Here is a 16,900-nt window from a genome sequence, read left to right as displayed (position 1 = left end):
ATATTCAATCAACAAAAAGTGGCATTGTTGTGACTCTGGACCCATCTGGTCGCCACATCACGCAACACAACAGCAACAGCTGCGCAGTGTGTTCTCTTATTAAACTGTCCACAGCGTCGGAGTCGTTCTTGGACATCATTTTTGGACATCACATGCCGACCACTCGCCCTCACGAACCTCCCTCTGGGGTTTGTAGTCTAGAATGCCGCGGCTGTTGCTTGACTAAACGTGGCACGGTGCGTCACGAGAACTACAGCTCCCAGAACCCTCCACGACAAGCTTCCTGGTTACAGGGGCTGGACTCTGCTCATCTAGAACTGCGCGTAGCGGTTTTCAGGTAACGAAATAAATAAAACAACACGGTTTTTGTTTGCTTTATTAACACAATTAGTCTGCTGTTATTTAAAATCGTTGTTTGTACCGGTAATCACAAGCTGCCCAAAAAGTTCAGAAGTCGGTCAGTGTCTTGCTCAGCACATTACATTACTATTGTATACATCGACGGTACACGTACTGGACTGCACGATAGTTTCTTCTCGCCCTAGTCAGGACTTTATAACTTCTCTAGCTGTGCTTATTATTGAATCAACAGGTGCGAGGAGTTTGAGGAATCAGGCCGCTGGTTAATCTGCTTTGACCTGATCACACGTCTCATCACAGCATGACAAGTCGCACCCGAGCCTGCAGGTTTACTGATGTTAGTTATTCGTGCAGCCTACTATAATGGACGGACAATGTATTTAACATTACGCGCCTGGATACTTCAATAATGTGCTTCATTGAAAGTAGTGCTGAAACCCCGGGACTGGTGCGAGTTTCAAGCCACGCAGACGGGTATCACAAGGTGAGATCGTTTGTGTGTGTTTTTTAAATCCTATTTATTTATTTATTTTAGCAGCTGGAGAACGGAGTGTGACTGACGGAAGGGAGCAGAGTTCACAGAAATGACGGGTGAGCAGCACTAGAATGGACGGAGATTGCAATGCAAATACACGGGGTCACAAAACTGGTAAAACCCGACACCTCTGGGGATGTGAATCCTGTCTTAATCCCAATCAATCCCTGGCGTTAAGAAGGGTAGGAGGGTTCCTTGGACTGATGCGTTATTAAGAGTATAAGAGAGTGTGGGATTATATGGGATTACCTGTATTTAACGGGTGCGATCACACATACAGTTTTCAATGTAACGAGTATATATCTGAACAACAATAGTCATAACACAGACAAATATGTAAATATATATATTTATATATATATATATACACACAACTCTGCTACAATAATGATCATTTTGCTGAATACTGTATATGACAGGGATGGAGATGAGTCTCCTTTTGCATAGCAGTTACACCCATTCCACGAGCTTGATTAGCCACAGCGTCTAGGTAACAAGCTCAGGTGTGTCTTATTAAAGTCACAGTAAAACCAGGAGTGGATCAAGCTGCTATGCAATGGGGGGGTCTCATGTCCACCCCTGTTTGGCTTCTCATTTCTCGTTTTTGTACCTGCTCCTGCAGAAAGGGTTAACAACTTCCCCCCGCTGCCCAAGTTTATCCCGCTGAAGCCCTGTTTCTATCAGGACTTTGAGGAGGACATCCCTGCAGCCCACCAGCAGCTGGTCAGGAGAGTGTATTACCTCTGGATATGTAAGTGCACCCCGCAAGGCAGTCAGAGCTCCATTCCTAACCAGTGCTGCACCGGCTGGGAACAGCAGGGATGGAAATACGTCACAGATTAGCCACAGTGTGTATGTAACAAGCTCAGGTGTGTCTTATTAAATTCTTTGTAAAACCAGGCATGGGTGAAACTGCTATGCAATAGGAGTCTTATTTCTGTCCCTATGTTGCATCTTAAACACTCTCTCTCCCTCTCTTCCTCCCTCTCCCCCTCTCTCTCCCTCCCTCTCTCCCTCTGTCTCTCCCTCTCTGTCTCCCTCCCTCTCTCCCTCCCTCTCTCCCTCTGTCTCTCCCTCTCTCCCCCTCCCTCTCCCTCTCTCCCTCCCTCTATCTCTCTCCCTCCCTCCCTCTCTCTCCCTCTTCCTCTCCCTCTCTCTCCCCCTCCCTCTCTGTCTCCCTCCCTCTGTCTCTCTCTCTGTCTCCCTCCCTCCCTCTCCCTCTCTCTCTCCCTCCCTCTCTCCCTCTTCCTCTCCCTCTCTCTCTCCCCCTCCCTCTCTGTCTCTCTCCCTCCCTCTCTCTCTCTCTCTCTCCCTCCCTCTCTGTCTCTCTCCCTGGCAGTGTATTCAATCACACTGGCCGTGAATCTCATCGCCTGCCTTGCCTGGTGGATCGGGGGTGGGAGTGGAGCTAATTTCGGGTTGGCGTTCGTGTGGCTGATCCTGTTCAGCCCCTGCAGTTATGTCTGCTGGTTCCGGCCCCTCTATAAGGCTTTGAAGTGAGTGCTGTTTTTTTTTTTTTCCTAATTTAAAAAACAAAAAACAAAATTAAACTGATGCTGTAGGCAAACATTTCTCCAGATGCACACAAGTCAGATCTGTCCATGTTTAGAACATTTTACTTCAAGGTCTGATCCCTGCTAAAGTATCCTTCACTTCAGATGCAAATCCTCAGCAATAAGGATACAAGTGCATTGGTATTTTACAGATATCTTGAAGACGTTTGGAAAGTCGTTTCATTCACATTAAATAACTATCAATGAATACAAGGATAATTGATATAAGTATAAGTAAATAACACCACAGCCCTACATGTCTTTCTGTATGTAGAGGTCTGATGTTTTTTTACTTCTTGAGTGTAGTTTTCGTTGCTGTTCTTTGCAGGACTGACAGCTCCTTTAACTTCATGGCCTTCTTCTTTATCTTCGGGGCGCAGTTCGTGCTGGTGGGGATCCAGGCTCTGGGGATCTCTGGCTGGGGAGCCTGGTGAGTGTGTTTGTGAGCCAGCCCGGGGTAGTCTGTCCACTTCAAAGCAGAGTTTAAAGCTGTTTATACAAGTGTTGAAAGCTTCGGGTACGTTCTTCATAGTCAACGCTGCAGAGTAAGATTCATTTTTTAAATTGATTTCACTTTGGGATCTACAGTACCTTGCATTCAAATCCAACTACAGAATGACCCCACAGATCCAAACCACGGAATTGATTTTAAAAAGGAATTGGAATTGAAAAACAGGAATTGACCCAACCCTGTTAGCAACCTGCATTATGGTTCAGATATACTGACACGCTCTCCTCTCTCCCTCTCCCTCCTCTATCCCTTCTGTCCTCCTCTCTCTCCTCTCCCTTCTCTCCCCTCCTCTCCCTTCTCTCTCCTCTCATCTCCTCTCCCTCTCCCTTTCTTCTCTCCCCCGCCCTTCTTTCTCCTCTCCCTCTCCCTTCTCCTCTCCCTTCTCTCTTCTCCCCCTCTCCCTTTTCTCGTCTCCCCCTCCCTTCTTTCTCCTCTCCCCTGTCTTTGCTTCTTCCCCTCTCCCTTCTCTCTCCTCCTCTCCTCTCCTCTCTCCTCTCAGCGGGTGGATCGCTGCAGTCATGTTTTTCAGCTCCAATATCGGCGCAGCCGTGGTGATGCTCGTGTCAGCCATCATGTTCACCGTGGTTACCGTCATGATGGGCGTGGCGCTGTTTAGGGTAAGTCTCATTTTGCAGGGATGGAGATTCTACTCCCATTGAATAGCAGTTCCACCCATTCCCTGTCCGTGTCTCACCTCTCTGTTACTCCTCCAGGTGCACAGGATGTATCGTGGAGGGGGCGGAAGCTTCCACAAGGCGCAGGAGGAGTGGAGCAGCGGCGCGTGGAAGAACGAGCGAGTCCGCGAGGCCGGGTTCCATGCTGTGTCCGGGGCGGGGAACACCCTGCCCCAGTATCCCACTCCCGTCCCGAGCTACCCCAGTGATGAGCACTGGTCCTAAACACCCGCGCCCCCTCCCTGCACCCCGTGAACCACCAGACTCGCACACAAACGCTTTCTTGCAGCTTACGAAGCGGCTTCCTGAAAAGGGGCCGTTTTTAAGCACTTTTCACTTACGACCCAAATTGAGATTATTTTATAATCCGGTGAAAATATAATCAGTTTAATCAGTCGATCAATCGATCAATTCCTCTATTTAACCAGGTAAAAAAAAATAATAACAGAAATAATTCTCAATTTTTAAAATGAGTGATCTGGACAAGAAATCCCCAAACTGCAGCAAAGACGACATATAATTAACATCCTTCGTAAAAAACGAAAAGCACTAACAGAACAGGAAGAAGAAAATCGCTTGCTGAGCTGCAAGAAGAAAGTTGCCCTGGTGTTTCATGGGCTTTACCTTCCCAGAACCGGACCGAGGGGGGCTGTATCTGCAAAAAACCAAACAAAACAGAAATCTACAGGCCCAGCAGTGGGGTAAGAGATACAGGACCAGTTTGACAGCCCCTGATTTGTACTAGACTTGGACTGCGTGATGTTAGATTAGACAAGACAGCCCGAGATTAGTGCGAATCAGGGTCTGAAAGCAGCTGTCAGACTGCTAGCTGTTTAAAGACATTACAATGAGCATCGTCATGCCTGAGCTGCATTACACATATTGGAGCTGCAACTCAGACCCTGTCCACAGTGTCTACAGAAGGCATGATCGCCACCATTCACTTCATGCTCCGTTTTCAGCGTGGGGGGTTGGGCAGTATTTTGGTGGCATGAACAGGGCATGCGTTTCCAGGGAAGTCTGGAATGGCTCCAATGCCATGCAACAGTAATCTATTACCTGGATACCTGGATAGTTTGATTTTTTTTTTTTTTTTTTATATATATATAACAGAAAGTGGCATTGTTTTTAATTCAGGTGGATAACCTTCTTTCCAAATGGTTTACATTTCATATCACAGAACCGGAGATGCGTGCTCCGTCAGCTTCTCATTTTCTAATGTAAACTGCAATTGCTACCAGCTATTTTTTTTTAACGTTTTAAAATCCTTGCTAGATTTCTTTTGCAAGAATGCAACGGGACCAGTTACACTGTATTATGCAGCTCTGTTTTAAAGGGGACCTAATGCAGTCATATCCAGAGAACAGTTCTGTCTACAACTGCCATGTTTATATCCCATCCCCAGAGCCAAACTGCTCTCCCCAAAAGAGATATCTGTGTGCTTTATACAACGGAGCTGTCTGATTCTGCATGTGGGATATTCTAGATAAAACAGTAAAACATTGCTCTGCATACAAATTGTTTTTTTTTTCTACAGATATAAACATGTCAGTGGTTTGAACAGCAGTGGAGCTTAATATAGTAACACAGATCACTCTCAGCTGTATATTGATTGTAATAAATCACACAGTTGGAAAACACTAGCACGTATTTTGATCAGGCGCAGGCATGGAAATAAGACTCCTGTTGCATAGCAGTTTCACCCATTCCAGGTTTTACTATGCGCTTGATTAGCCACAGTGAGTAAGTAGCGCAGGCGGGTCTTATTAAACTCAGCAAAACCAGGAGTGGATCAGACTGCTATGCAGTGGGAGTCTTATTTCCATCCCTGTCCAGATCATTAAAATAGACTCTTATTAGTGTCTTACTGGGCTGTTGAAGGAAATCAAAGCTCCCAGCAGCTTGAATGGCATTCTTATTGTAGTGAATTATTGGGAATGAAGGTACAGCCCCCTTCTTAACACTCCTCCAACCTCCCCTCTCCTAGAGACACGAGGTGGATAAGTAAGGGACCAGACTGGTTTGTACAGTGCTTTGCAGAGTCCACACTGTACTGGTTTAAATCCCTGTAAAAGAAGGCAGGGTGGTGCAGAAACCAGAACCGGTTTTGTTTTTATAGAGCTGAAAACGTGACTCTCATCTGCTTGGAGAGCTTTCTTTTCTTTTTTTTTTTTAGTTGGCTGATGTGCTGAAATCTTTGCGTGAATAAAAGGGTGGGAATCAGAATGGCATTGCGAACCGTTTTGAGCAGCTCTGGTGCCTCCCAGGCGCTTGAGTTAATGACAATTGCACTTAATTACGCCTAATTAGACAATCATGTGCTTCGCATGCAAACCCCCTGGTCACGTCTGGTTCCAGGAACTAAATTCTTTTTTCCATCCCTAGCATTAGTTCATATCATCTTAGATAGACAGATTTAGTGTGAGCGATTTTAGTTCCTTTATGACATGACTGAATTGATCAGGTGTTGGTCTTGACTACATGTGCCTTCGTCACTTGTCTTAATTTAAGCAGTGTAACACAGTGGAGTGATATGAGCCTTTTGATTATACCTTTGATGGTGCCTCTCTAAATTGATTTGGGCTGCGTCTCCGACCCATAAACTGCAAATCCCCTCGCCATAATGTGCTGCTTAACTCCTGCTTAGTGTGCTAAAACACTATTATAACAACGACTACAAGAAGTACACACTAAATAGTAAACTTTGGCAGTACCCAGCAAATAAAGGAGGATTCTCATTCCAGTACCTGCTACATAAGAGAAGTACAGATGTTAACAAACTAGCCACCTCTCTCTGCTTGCTGTTATCTATTCTATATATAACTGACATTTCCATTTTTGTGTTTTTTAACTTGAGCCTTGACAGTGTTATATTGTATTTTCTTAATCTGCGTTAAGGTGGGATTGTTGTGTTAAATTGTATTGTTGACTGACTATACTGGATCTACACTTAATAAACATTCCTTTGTCTCAGCATCGTAGACTCTCGCTGTGTTATTATGGCTATCGACAGAAAAAAAAACAAAAAAAGTTAAAAGACCTTGTCTGGTTCTAGTTGTCGATTGCTCTCCAGACTCAGTAAGGGATCCCAGTGATTCAGTATGAACAACATGACCAAATCACCTGTTCCATGCCCTCAGCACTCTGTGTAAAGCAGTGTCCCTTCCCCTCTCTCCTGAAGTCTCAATTTCATTTTCAGCTGGGTCCTCTGGACCTGGTTTCTGTGCTGTGCTCACAAGCAGATGCAACTTTATTTTTTTTGCTGCAGAACAGTGTGGTGGTCGCAACAGTAAGGGGGGGACTGGCTGACAGTGCTGTAACTGCAGATTATCTAGAGTAAAAGTCAGAGAAATACACAGAACCCAAGGCATACAGGTACAATCTTAATATATAAAGAAGAATGTCTGTCTGTCTGTCCTTTACGCATTCGGACCCTGCAGGAGCCAGTGCAACCAAACTCTGCACGGCCTCCTCTTTCATCCAGGGGAAGATCGAGGGCTGCGTTTGGATCCAAAATTTTGACCCCCCGGGGTCTTTATTTAGTAACCCCATTGCTGGATCACTACAGTAGGCGTGTATCTCAAATGAAAGAAACCCACAAAAACAAAAAAAATAATATAAATGAGAAAAAAACTCAAATAAATAAGGGAACGCCAGCGCTCGTTAGTATTTTGAATACTGTACAACAACCCACGTGACTCGGAGGGCTGCCCAAGTCACGTGATATTTCTAACCTGCGACGCAAAATAAAAGCGCCCATCGGTAAGAAGATAAAACAGAGTGTCTTTATCGCTGCCTAAAAACAAACCAAACAACTTAATATGTACCCAAGTCTTTTACCCTACATTTCATTACATTTACGTTTTTTTCTTGATAACGTATACTTTACAACGCCAGTGCACCCAAGACATTTAATAAAAACACATGTAGACATATTTAATACAGTAAATTATTAAGGCCACCTATATATGCGACGAAGATAGTGGAAGGTCCTAATCTCAATCTGAGAACATTGGTCAACACGACATGGACTCGAAATCGCGGAGGAGGTCCAGGTCGGTGTCCCGGGATCGGAACCAGACCTGGGACCGGCACGGGTCCAGGAGGAGCCGCTCACAGGAGCGGAAGAAACGACGAGAGCGGAGCCGGTCCGGGTCCAGACACCGACCCGGAACGGGGTTAGGAAGCAGAGCCGCGAGAAGGCAGGTTCGTTCCCGTTCGGGTTCCGCTGGTTTGAGGAGGTCCACGTCCCGTTCGGTTTCAAGGAGACGGTCCGGATCTAGTTCTGCGAGGAAGTCGCGGTCCAGTTCCCGGTCTCGATCTAGAGACGCTCTCAGGAGAAGCAGATCCAAATCAAGAGACAGTCCAGCTAAACGCTCCCAATCTCGGTCCAGTTCGAGTGTGCGTTCCGGGTCCCAATCCGATTCTGATTCAGGGAAGAGCGAGGGAAGCCGTTCCTGGAGACGGGAGCGAAAGAAAGCCTCTCCGGCCCGAGAAAGACGCCGGTAAGCCCGTCTGTGTGACCAGACAGTACCGCACTCAGTTTCCAGAGTGATAGAACCGGTAGAAAAATCTACTGGCGGCAGCCTTTGAGCGTTTTTATTACCAGTACACGTTCTACTGCCAGTAAGGAAGCCCGCAAAGACTGCTGCTAAAAATGTGTTCTGTGCAGCTACTGGCAACAGCGAAATCAGGTGTCTTACTGCCAGTAAAATATCAGACTGGTACAGTAACACCTGCCTATATTTCCCCCCTGATTAATAATTCCTATCAGTCTGTTTACTCCGTTCTTCCACCAGTAGGCGTTTTAAATGCACGGTAACAAAAGTAAAACAGACGCATGTGGAAACAGGGTCAGCTTTGCATATGTCCTTGTATCGATGATTTGTGATAGAGAGGCTGTATTGTTTATATCACTTTTTAGCCCCATTCACACTGGCATGCTCTACCCAGGTCAGACCCTGAGGGTCGACTATGTGATTTCACACTGCTTTTGATAAAGCAGGTTGACCTGGGTGACAGACGCAAGTACACAATACGCGTATCAATGCCCCGGAAGCAGCTTGTTACAGAGGCTTCCATCCAAGCTTCTCTGGATTGAACCGTCTGCCCACGTGTTGATTAGAGCAAATGTTTCTACATCCCTGCTGCCACCTGGCTCATGCTGTGTCGCAATCAACAAAAATATGGATAAACAGAAATGCCGGGTCAGACTGTGTCGACCCACATCCTGAGGTGGGTCGCTGAGACCCAGGTCGACCCAGGTACGTGGTTTCACACGACGCGGGATTGTTACCCGCGTAGGTGTGCCAGTGTGAAAGGGGCTTTTGAAGTGGTTGGCAGTGAGAAAAAAAAACAACTGATAAAACCTTTCTTTGGTTTCTGTATATAGATCTGGATCTGGAGACAGACGGCATAAGAGGAAAGCGAGAAAGCACAGAAGTGAGAAGAAGAGAGAGACCAGGAGCCGTCGGTCTGGGAGCTCAGACTCCGAGAGAGAGAACCGGAGGAGAGAGGGAAGGGAGAAGGAGAGAGGGGAGAGGGAGAGAGAGAACAGTGAGAGGCTGAGGAAAGAAACAGAAAGCAGAGAGAAGGAGCGAGAGGGAAGGGAGAAGGAGAAGAGGGAGAGAGAGAGCAGTGAGAGGCTGAGGAAAGAAACAGAAAGCAGAGAGAGGGAGAAGAGGGAGAGAGAGAGCATTGAGAGGCTGAGGAAAGAAACAGAAAGCAGAGAGAGGGAGAAGAGGGAGAGAGAGAGCATTGAGAGGCTGAGGAAAGAAACAGAAAGCAGAGAGAAGGAGCGAGAGGGAAGGGAGAGGGAGAAGAGGGAGAGAGAGAACATCGAGAGGCTGAGGAAAGAAACAGAAAGCAGGGAGAGAGAGAGAAAGGAGAGGGAGAGCCACAAGCAGAAGAACCGCAAGAGGGAGGAGAAGAGAGATGGAGAGAGGAGTGTGAGAGAGAGTCCAAAAAGACAGAAGAGAGGGAGGAAGGAAAGGGGGAGCAGTGACAGCAGCGAGAGAGAAAGCCTGGAGAGGAAGGAAGCCGGGAGAGGTGACAGCAGTGACAGGGAGAGAGGGAGGAGGGAAGCAGGGAGAGGTGACAGCAGCGACAGGGAGAGAGGGAGGAGGGAAGCGGGGAGAGGTGACAGCAGCGACAGGGAGAGAGGGAGGAGGGAAGCGGGGAGAGGTGACAGCAGTGACAGGGAGAGAGGGAGGAAGGAAAGTGGGAGCAGTGACAGCAGCGAGAGGGAGAAAGAACACTCGGAGAGGGGGAGGAAGAAGAAGAAGAGAGGAGGAGGCAGGAGCTCTCCGTCTGGGTCCTCGGTTACGTCGGGCTCCTCTGACTCCCAGTCTCGCAGCCCCGGGGGCGGCAGCAGCAGCAGCAGTGACGGCAGCAGCAGCAGGGGGCGGCAGCAGAGAAAGCAGGAGGCCAGAGCCAAGGACCCTCGCTCGGTTCGGCTGGAGCGCCACGCTCGGGAGGACATACTGAAAGCGATGGAGACGCCCGAGGAGAAACGCGCCCGCCGCCTGGCCAAGAAGGAGGCCAAGGAGCGCAAGAAGAGGGAGAAGATGGGCTGGAGCGAGGAGTACATGGGCTACACCAACGCAGACAACCCCTTCGGAGACAACAACCTGCTGGGCACCTTCAAGTGGCAGAAGGTGAAAACTTGGGGCTCCCTGAATTGAGAACCGATTAGCGTTTATTCAGTTCGGTGTGTTTTTTTAAATTTTTTTTACAGGCAAATATTTAAAAATCATTTGAAGATAACTAAATCAAGGAGAAGTTTTACTTTTATATTTGTGATTTTACGCCTTCGTCGGCATACAATTCCTTTGCTGTAAGTTTTTTCTTTTGTATTTGTGATTTCAGTGTATTTTTGATTGGATTTCGCTTGGTGTTGATCGTTCTGATGAGCCCCGTTTCTCTCTGGTTTCTCTTGGCTCTGCATGTAACCTGGCTGCCTGTGTTTTGTTGCCGGCAGGCTCTGGAGCTCAAGGGGATCGGGCACCTGGGGGAGAAGGACCTGAAGGAACGGAACAAGCGCATCCAGGAGGAAAACCGCCGGGAGCTGCAGAAAGTAAGTGGCCAGAGGGGGCGAGAGCGAGCAACGTTACCCAGCACTTCTGTGTATGAGGAATAGACTGTGAGCAAATACATTACCTCGTGCTGTACAGTGACAGCATTTATATTTCACACAAATTTAGACAGTATTCAGAACATGTAACATTTAAACTGTAAAGTATTCACACCCTAGTCGGGGAATGATCGCTCTTCAGAAACTATACCTTTCTGTAAAGTTGCTGAGAGAAACCAAGGCGTGGTTTCACACAACCTGATTAACACTGATCTCCACTACCTTACCTAACATAGCAGTAGAATATAATATACGTAGGCTAAGATTAGGCTTCATTGGAGTCTGTGAAACCGAAGGATAGTGATGAAAATAGAGCTGAATGTGTGGCTCATTTATAGACACAGCTGAATGGGATTCCAGCTACCTGTTTGAGGAGTTGATTCACAAATCTCTCTCTCTCTCTCTCTCTCTCTCTCTCTATATATATATTCTACATGTAAACCAATTTCAAACTGCAGTCGGCAGGTGGTTTAATGGGATTCAAGTGCACGCTGTTTCAGAAGCATTGTTTCTTACACTTAGTGCTGTTTTTGGCGTTGAACGTGTGTGTTTCTCTGGCGCCCCCTGCAGGTGAAGCAGCTGCGTCTGGAGCGTGAGCGCGAGAAGGCCATGCGGGAACAGGAACTGGAAATGCTGCAGCGTGAGAAGGAGGCGGAGCATTTCAAGACATGGGCGGAGCAAGAGGACAACTTCCACCTCCACCAGGCCAAGCTGCGGTGAGAGACGTTGGGACCCCGGGGAAAACACACTGCTGCCACCCAGTGGTTGGAGTTGCATTAGTTAACAAAGTTAACCCATTTTATATTGCATGTAACTGTGGGCTTTTGAGCTAGTAAACTCTGTGGGGGGAGGGGTGGAGATGAAATGTGTATGCAAGTGGTTTCTATTGCACATCAGTTTCCCCCATTCCAGGTTTTAATACTAGCTTGATTAGCCACAGTGAGTATAGGTAACGAGCTCAGGAGTGTCTGATTAAACTCGTAGTAGAACAGGAATCAAACCGCTATGCAGTGGGAGTCTTCTCTCCATCCCTGGGTCTGGCTGTGTCCGAGCCCTGCTGTCTGTAACCCACCTCCTGTGCGCCCGCAGCTCGAAGATCCGGATCCGGGACGGCCGGGCCAAGCCCATCGACCTGCTGGCCAAGTACATCAGCGCGGAGGACGATGACCTGGCTGTGGAGATGCACGAGCCGTACACCTTCCTCAACGGGCTGACCGTCTACGACATGGACGACCTGCTGGAGGACATCAAGGTGCGGTCCGGGGACACGGAGAACAGCCAGGGGGGGAGGGCAGGGGTGCTGTTATTTATTAAACCAGGAGATTTACACATTGAGACCGAGCACTCGTTTACAAGGGGGTGAAAATGTTCAACTTTTTCAGTAACAGGGGGGAAAAAAATAGTAACAAAGTTTTCTGCTTCATGGCTGGAGTTTTAAAAGCATTTTCTTTGGGGGTGAGACGCAAAAGAAGGCGAGTTTTATAGCAGCGCTAACACTGCGCACTCCTCTGTCTGTTTTGCTGTGTTTCTGACCTGGATTACGATGCCCCTCCTCTGCAGGTGTACATGGAGCTGGAGCAGGGGAAGAACGGGGATTTCTGGAGGGACATGACCATCATCACAGAGGACGAGATCAGCAAGCTGCGCAAGCTGGAGGCATCGGGCAGGGGGCCTGGTAAGAGACTGCACTCCCCACAGCGCTGCACAGAGAACAGGCCTCGGGGAAAAATACAACATCTGTGCTACATATGCCCTTCGGTAGATTTTTTTGGTGAACCGGGGTTGAAGTTGCCCTGGGATGGAAGAAAGACTCCCATTGCACAGCAGTTTAATCCATTCCTGGTTTTACAATGAGTTTAATAAGACACACTTGAGCTTGTTACCTAGACACTGTGGCTAATCAAGATTGTAGTAAAACCTGGAATGGGTGACACTGCTATGCAATAGGAGTCTTATTTCCATCCCAGTTCTCCCCTACATGCTTGTGAAGCAAAAGCTACGCTCATATACGTAGGAATACAAACTGATGGACTCGTTGACTTAGTTTCTTCTAGTTTCACCCTTTGAGAATTCTGACTGGGTGCTTTGAAGTTATGGTTCCGATGACGCTGTGGTTATAATAATAATAATCCTTCGTCCGCTGGCGCAGGGGACCGTCGGGAGGGCATCAACACCTCGGTCAGCACCGACGTTCAGACCGTCTTCAAGGGAAAGACCTACAACCAGCTGCAGGCTCTGCACCAGAACATCGAGGGCAAGATCCGCGGCGGCGGCTCCAATCTGGACATCGGATACTGGGAGTCCCTGATGCAGCAGGTCAAGGTCTACATGGCCCGGGCGAGGTGCGTCTGGGGAGGGGGAGCCTGTCAGCCTCTTGCTGTGCAAGACACACAATCTGTTTGCTTCTTCAGTCTGGTGGACAGGCGCTGTGCTGTGCTACACTGCTCTGCGGTGCTATACTGTGCTGTGCTACACTAATCTGTCCTGTGCTGACTCCTGTATCGTCTCTTCTCCAGGCTGCGGGAGAGGCACCAGGACGTGCTGAGGCAGAAGCTGTACAAGCTGAAGCAGGAGCAGGGGGTGGAGAGCGAGCCCCTGTTCCCCATCGTGAAGCAGGAGCCCCATTCCCCACAGTCACAGTGAGTGCCGACTGAGCATCCAAGAAATGGTCTGGTTTGAGATGAAAGTATTTTTAAGCAAGTGCAAAGCCACGTTTTGCACAGAGATGGTATTGAATTAGTATGGGGGGCTCAGTGACTTTCCTAACCGGGGTGAAGGGACATGTGAATATAACTTATCTGGGGAGAAGGGCAGCTGGAATTTGTTGAGCTCTGTATCGAAGGTGATGTGCAGGACTACTGTATGTACAGCGTGGGTGTCTGTGTTCCAGGTCCTGCAGTGACGGGGAATCGGCAGAGGTGCCAGGCACCTCCTCTTCCACCAGAGGGCAGGAAGGAGAGGGGGCTGGGGGAGAGGGACCGAGCGAGGGGCAGGGAGAGAACCAGCAGGAGGGACAGGGAGAGAATCAGGAGGAGAAGCAGGACGAGGGACAGGGAGAGAACCAGGAGGAGAAGCCGGCTGAGGGGCAGGGAGAGGCTGTGCTCACAGAGGAGGACCTGATCCAGCAGAGTCTAGATGACTATGACTCCGGGCGCTACAGCCCGAGTCTCCTGCAGAACTCGGACCTGCCCCTCGACACGCACCTGGTGGAGCCCGAAGAGGACCTGACCAGGCTGCAGGTGGCCCGCAACCAGATGCATGTCACAGGTGAGTGAGGCGGCTTTTCACTGTGGGGTTGTGTCGTGGAGCAACGCACACTCGCTCTGAGAGGGGGGTTCACTTTTTGTGCAATAAAGGAAAGCCATTGCTAAAATATATACATCTATTTATATATTTACAGGGCACGTCATAAGCCAGGCATCATAGGCAATATCATATATAATTTGGATTGGCATGTTAAGTGAAATTGGGAGGCCACACATCAAAATTATTTGAACTCTTTCTTTTTTGCTTAAAGAGATATATGAACAGTTATGGAAAAAATATGAAAACTTAAAATGCATACATACCTAACTGCAAATGCTTTGTATGGATGGCGTGCCACTGGTATAGTGGGCAGCGGAGGGGGCACATGGGGGGTCTGTGATGTGTGACGGAGGTGTGCTCTTCTCTCTCCCCGACACACAGGCGATGCCAGCGAGAGCGCGGAGGATGCGTTTGTGCGCAGGGCGCGGCAGGGCATGGGCGGAGACGAGGCCCAGTTCAGCGTGGAGATGCCCCTGACGGGGAAGGTGTACCTGTGGGCCGACAAGTACCGGCCCCGCAAGCCGCGCTTCTTCAACCGGGTCCACACGGGCTTCGAGTGGAACAAGTACAACCAGACCCACTACGACTTCGACAACCCGCCGCCCAAGATCGTGCAGGGCTACAAGTTCAACATCTTCTACCCCGACCTGATTGACAAGCGCTCCACGCCGCAGTACTTCCTGGAGCCCTCCCAGGACAACCGCGACTTCGGGGTGCTGCGCTTCCACGCGGGGCCCCCCTACGAGGACATCGCGTTCAAGATCGTCAACCGCGAGTGGGAGTACTCGCACCGCCACGGATTCCGCTGTCAGTTTGCCAACGGGATCTTCCAGCTCTGGTTCCACTTCAAGAGGTACCGCTACAGGAGATAGACGGGGGCGTCTGCGTGGACTCCGCGAGGGAACTGCTGGGGTTTTGTGGGGGGTGAGAGGGGGTAGATATTCACATTTCATCCACGGTTGTTGCTGACTTCTGATTTAACTCAGGATCTGAAGCAGTGATTTGATGTTCTTTTGCATTAGAAACTGATGCCATCTCAGAATAGAGAATCACGCTTTTCATATTGTGATCTGTCTGATCAGATGTAAGGCTGTACAGTTTTTTTCAGAGCATTATTGGACTTTTTTTTTTATTAATAAAAATAACTAAATAATCTTTGTTTTGTCACACCGTCTTGTGAATTACATGACATTTAAAACTCCTCAAAGCAGAGTTTAGATCCCTGAACTAGTTTTTGGTAACAGATTATTCTGAATTTGTAATATAATTAAGTTTCTAGTCACAGGATCCATGAATGATATTTAATGTTACTAGAAAGCAGAAAGCTGATTTAAAATAACAAGAGTAAAACTACTTGCTTATAAGTACAGCATGGTATAGAATTGTATACAAGGGCTCCACCTACTGGATTGACTTGAAATAGCGTTTGAAGAGCAACCCAGATTGTACTGTTGCTACCCGTGGAAACGTGTGCAGTACAGAAACACAAGTGTCACATTTCATTCTGAAACCCTTTTATGTCCTCCTTGTTTATTGTACATTAAATGCCTTAAATGATGCACCCAGAAGAGACACACAAATCATGTATTAGATATTTAACCAGCAGGATCTCATTAATTATGTATTTCCTGGTCCTCCAGCATCTTGCATTAAAGGATTCCTACACCGCGATCCTTTGAACTTCTACGGTTCAACAGAAAGAAAATTTCGATCCGTTCAGTTGCAGTTGGTGGTTTAAATTCTGCTGTTGCACACAGGCTTGTGTTGAGGTTCTGACCTCCACTTTCTTATTAGCAGTCTTTCATTTCTCTTCAGTAGTTCCATAAATTCCAGTTTTAATTTAATTTAATGTAATCTTATTTTCTTTTTGTCATGCTGCCATGCTTTCTGAATGGTTCAGCGCTCCGTTGGCTCTAACACCGAGATTCATTGCTATCCATTTTTTCCCTGCTATTGCTCAATCGAGCTGGCTGCCAACTTGCTTGCAGGCCCATGTTGTTTTGCCTCATTGTTCCTGGTTCTTGAAATCAGGTGATACTCTGGATTCCGCCTGCTTTGTGGCCAGTAAATAGTAAGCGTAGCTATTTGTCCTTGAATCAAGATGCACACCTACAAGTAGTACGATTATGGAAATAAGACACACTACAGCAGGGGTGTCACATTCCACTCCAAATTTCCCACCCTCAATTTGAGGATAAATATGCATAAATCAAATATTCATTTACAAAGATACAACCTCAATTACGCATATGGAGGCAGTTTGCGGTCGTCTGCTGCCACACAGAGCATTACAGTGATGTGCTGCTTCTCATTTCTAGTCCGGATTACCCACACCTGTTTTTCTCTCAATTTTCTGAACTGTGGTATTGCTTGGCATGTCGAAAAAATACGGGGGTCTGATCAGCAGTTCCGATCTGTCCAAGCTGGTCCTGTTGTTAGAAATGCTGAAATTGTAAAAGCTTCTCTTTGAATTCCTCAGGAAGCTAATGACGCTTCTATGAAAATGGCTGTCTGTGTGTCATGGATGATTCGAGATCGGGCAGTAACATTTTGGTTGTCTTTTGTCAGCAGTCAGTCACGTTGCTGCTTGTGTATTCGGGCAGTCAAGTCTTTTTGTTGCAGATTTTAATACACGCATCTTAAATTCGAAGGAATACGGTACGGAATTACTTCAGGGTCTGGATGGCAGTTTAATTCTTCCAATTAAACAATTTAGCACAGGGCTGAAACAAAGACCACGACTGGACGGGCCAACTTTGGCCACCCCTGCATCACAGCTACTGAGCAAACCAGAATAAAAAGGGTTAGAGACAAAAATGAGAATTACAG

General features: G+C 47.7%; 2 protein-coding genes across 4 annotated transcripts; both read left to right on the top strand.

Moving 5' to 3' along the window:
• Positions 1-208: 208 nt before the first annotated feature.
• Positions 209-6,609, top strand: LOC117428886 (secretory carrier-associated membrane protein 4-like). Of its 3 annotated transcripts, none has more exons than XM_034911630.2 (7): positions 209-337; positions 896-951; positions 1,518-1,646; positions 2,235-2,391; positions 2,777-2,878; positions 3,459-3,576; positions 3,673-6,609. In XM_034911630.2, the coding sequence occupies exons 2-7, from the start codon at positions 945-947 to the stop codon at positions 3,856-3,858; spliced, it is 699 nt and encodes a 232-aa protein (XP_034767521.1). In that variant the 5' UTR covers positions 209-337; positions 896-944; the 3' UTR covers positions 3,859-6,609. The 3 variants fall into 3 exon arrangements, with proteins under 3 accessions (XP_034767521.1, XP_058870142.1, XP_058870141.1); XM_059014159.1 differs by lacking the exon at positions 209-337 and adding an exon at positions 346-457; XM_059014158.1 differs by lacking the exon at positions 209-337 and adding an exon at positions 508-697.
• A 705-nt stretch (positions 6,610-7,314) lies between these two features.
• LOC117401268 (splicing factor Cactin-like) lies at positions 7,315-15,751 on the top strand. The gene is made up of 10 exons (XM_059014157.1): positions 7,315-8,138; positions 9,026-10,289; positions 10,613-10,708; positions 11,336-11,481; positions 11,855-12,017; positions 12,326-12,440; positions 12,915-13,107; positions 13,282-13,404; positions 13,656-14,032; positions 14,453-15,751. The coding sequence occupies exons 1-10, from the start codon at positions 7,660-7,662 to the stop codon at positions 14,941-14,943; spliced, it is 3,447 nt and encodes a 1,148-aa protein (XP_058870140.1). The 5' UTR covers positions 7,315-7,659; the 3' UTR covers positions 14,944-15,751.
• Positions 15,752-16,900: the final 1,149 nt, after the last annotated feature.

Source organism: Acipenser ruthenus, chromosome 47 (genome assembly GCF_902713425.1).
Source record: "Acipenser ruthenus chromosome 47, fAciRut3.2 maternal haplotype, whole genome shotgun sequence".
Classification (NCBI taxonomy): domain Eukaryota; kingdom Metazoa; phylum Chordata; class Actinopteri; order Acipenseriformes; family Acipenseridae; genus Acipenser; species Acipenser ruthenus.
This window is presented reverse-complemented; position numbering and strand designations above follow the sequence as displayed.

Bases quoted from the DNA above. Each gene is read 5' to 3' on its own strand.
- LOC117401268 (XM_059014157.1), top strand. From the start codon at position 7,660: ATGGACTCGAAATCGCGGAGGAGGTCCAGGTCGGTGTCCCGGGATCGG. The intron at 8,139-9,025 runs GTAAGCCCGTCT...TTCTGTATATAG, and splicing joins CCGGCCCGAGAAAGACGCCG to ATCTGGATCTGGAGACAGAC. The intron at 12,441-12,914 runs GTAAGAGACTGC...CCGCTGGCGCAG, and splicing joins GGCATCGGGCAGGGGGCCTG to GGGACCGTCGGGAGGGCATC.
- LOC117428886 (XM_034911630.2), top strand. The intron at 1,647-2,234 runs GTAAGTGCACCC...TCTCCCTGGCAG, and splicing joins AGTGTATTACCTCTGGATAT to TGTATTCAATCACACTGGCC. The intron at 3,577-3,672 runs GTAAGTCTCATT...TTACTCCTCCAG, and splicing joins TGGGCGTGGCGCTGTTTAGG to GTGCACAGGATGTATCGTGG.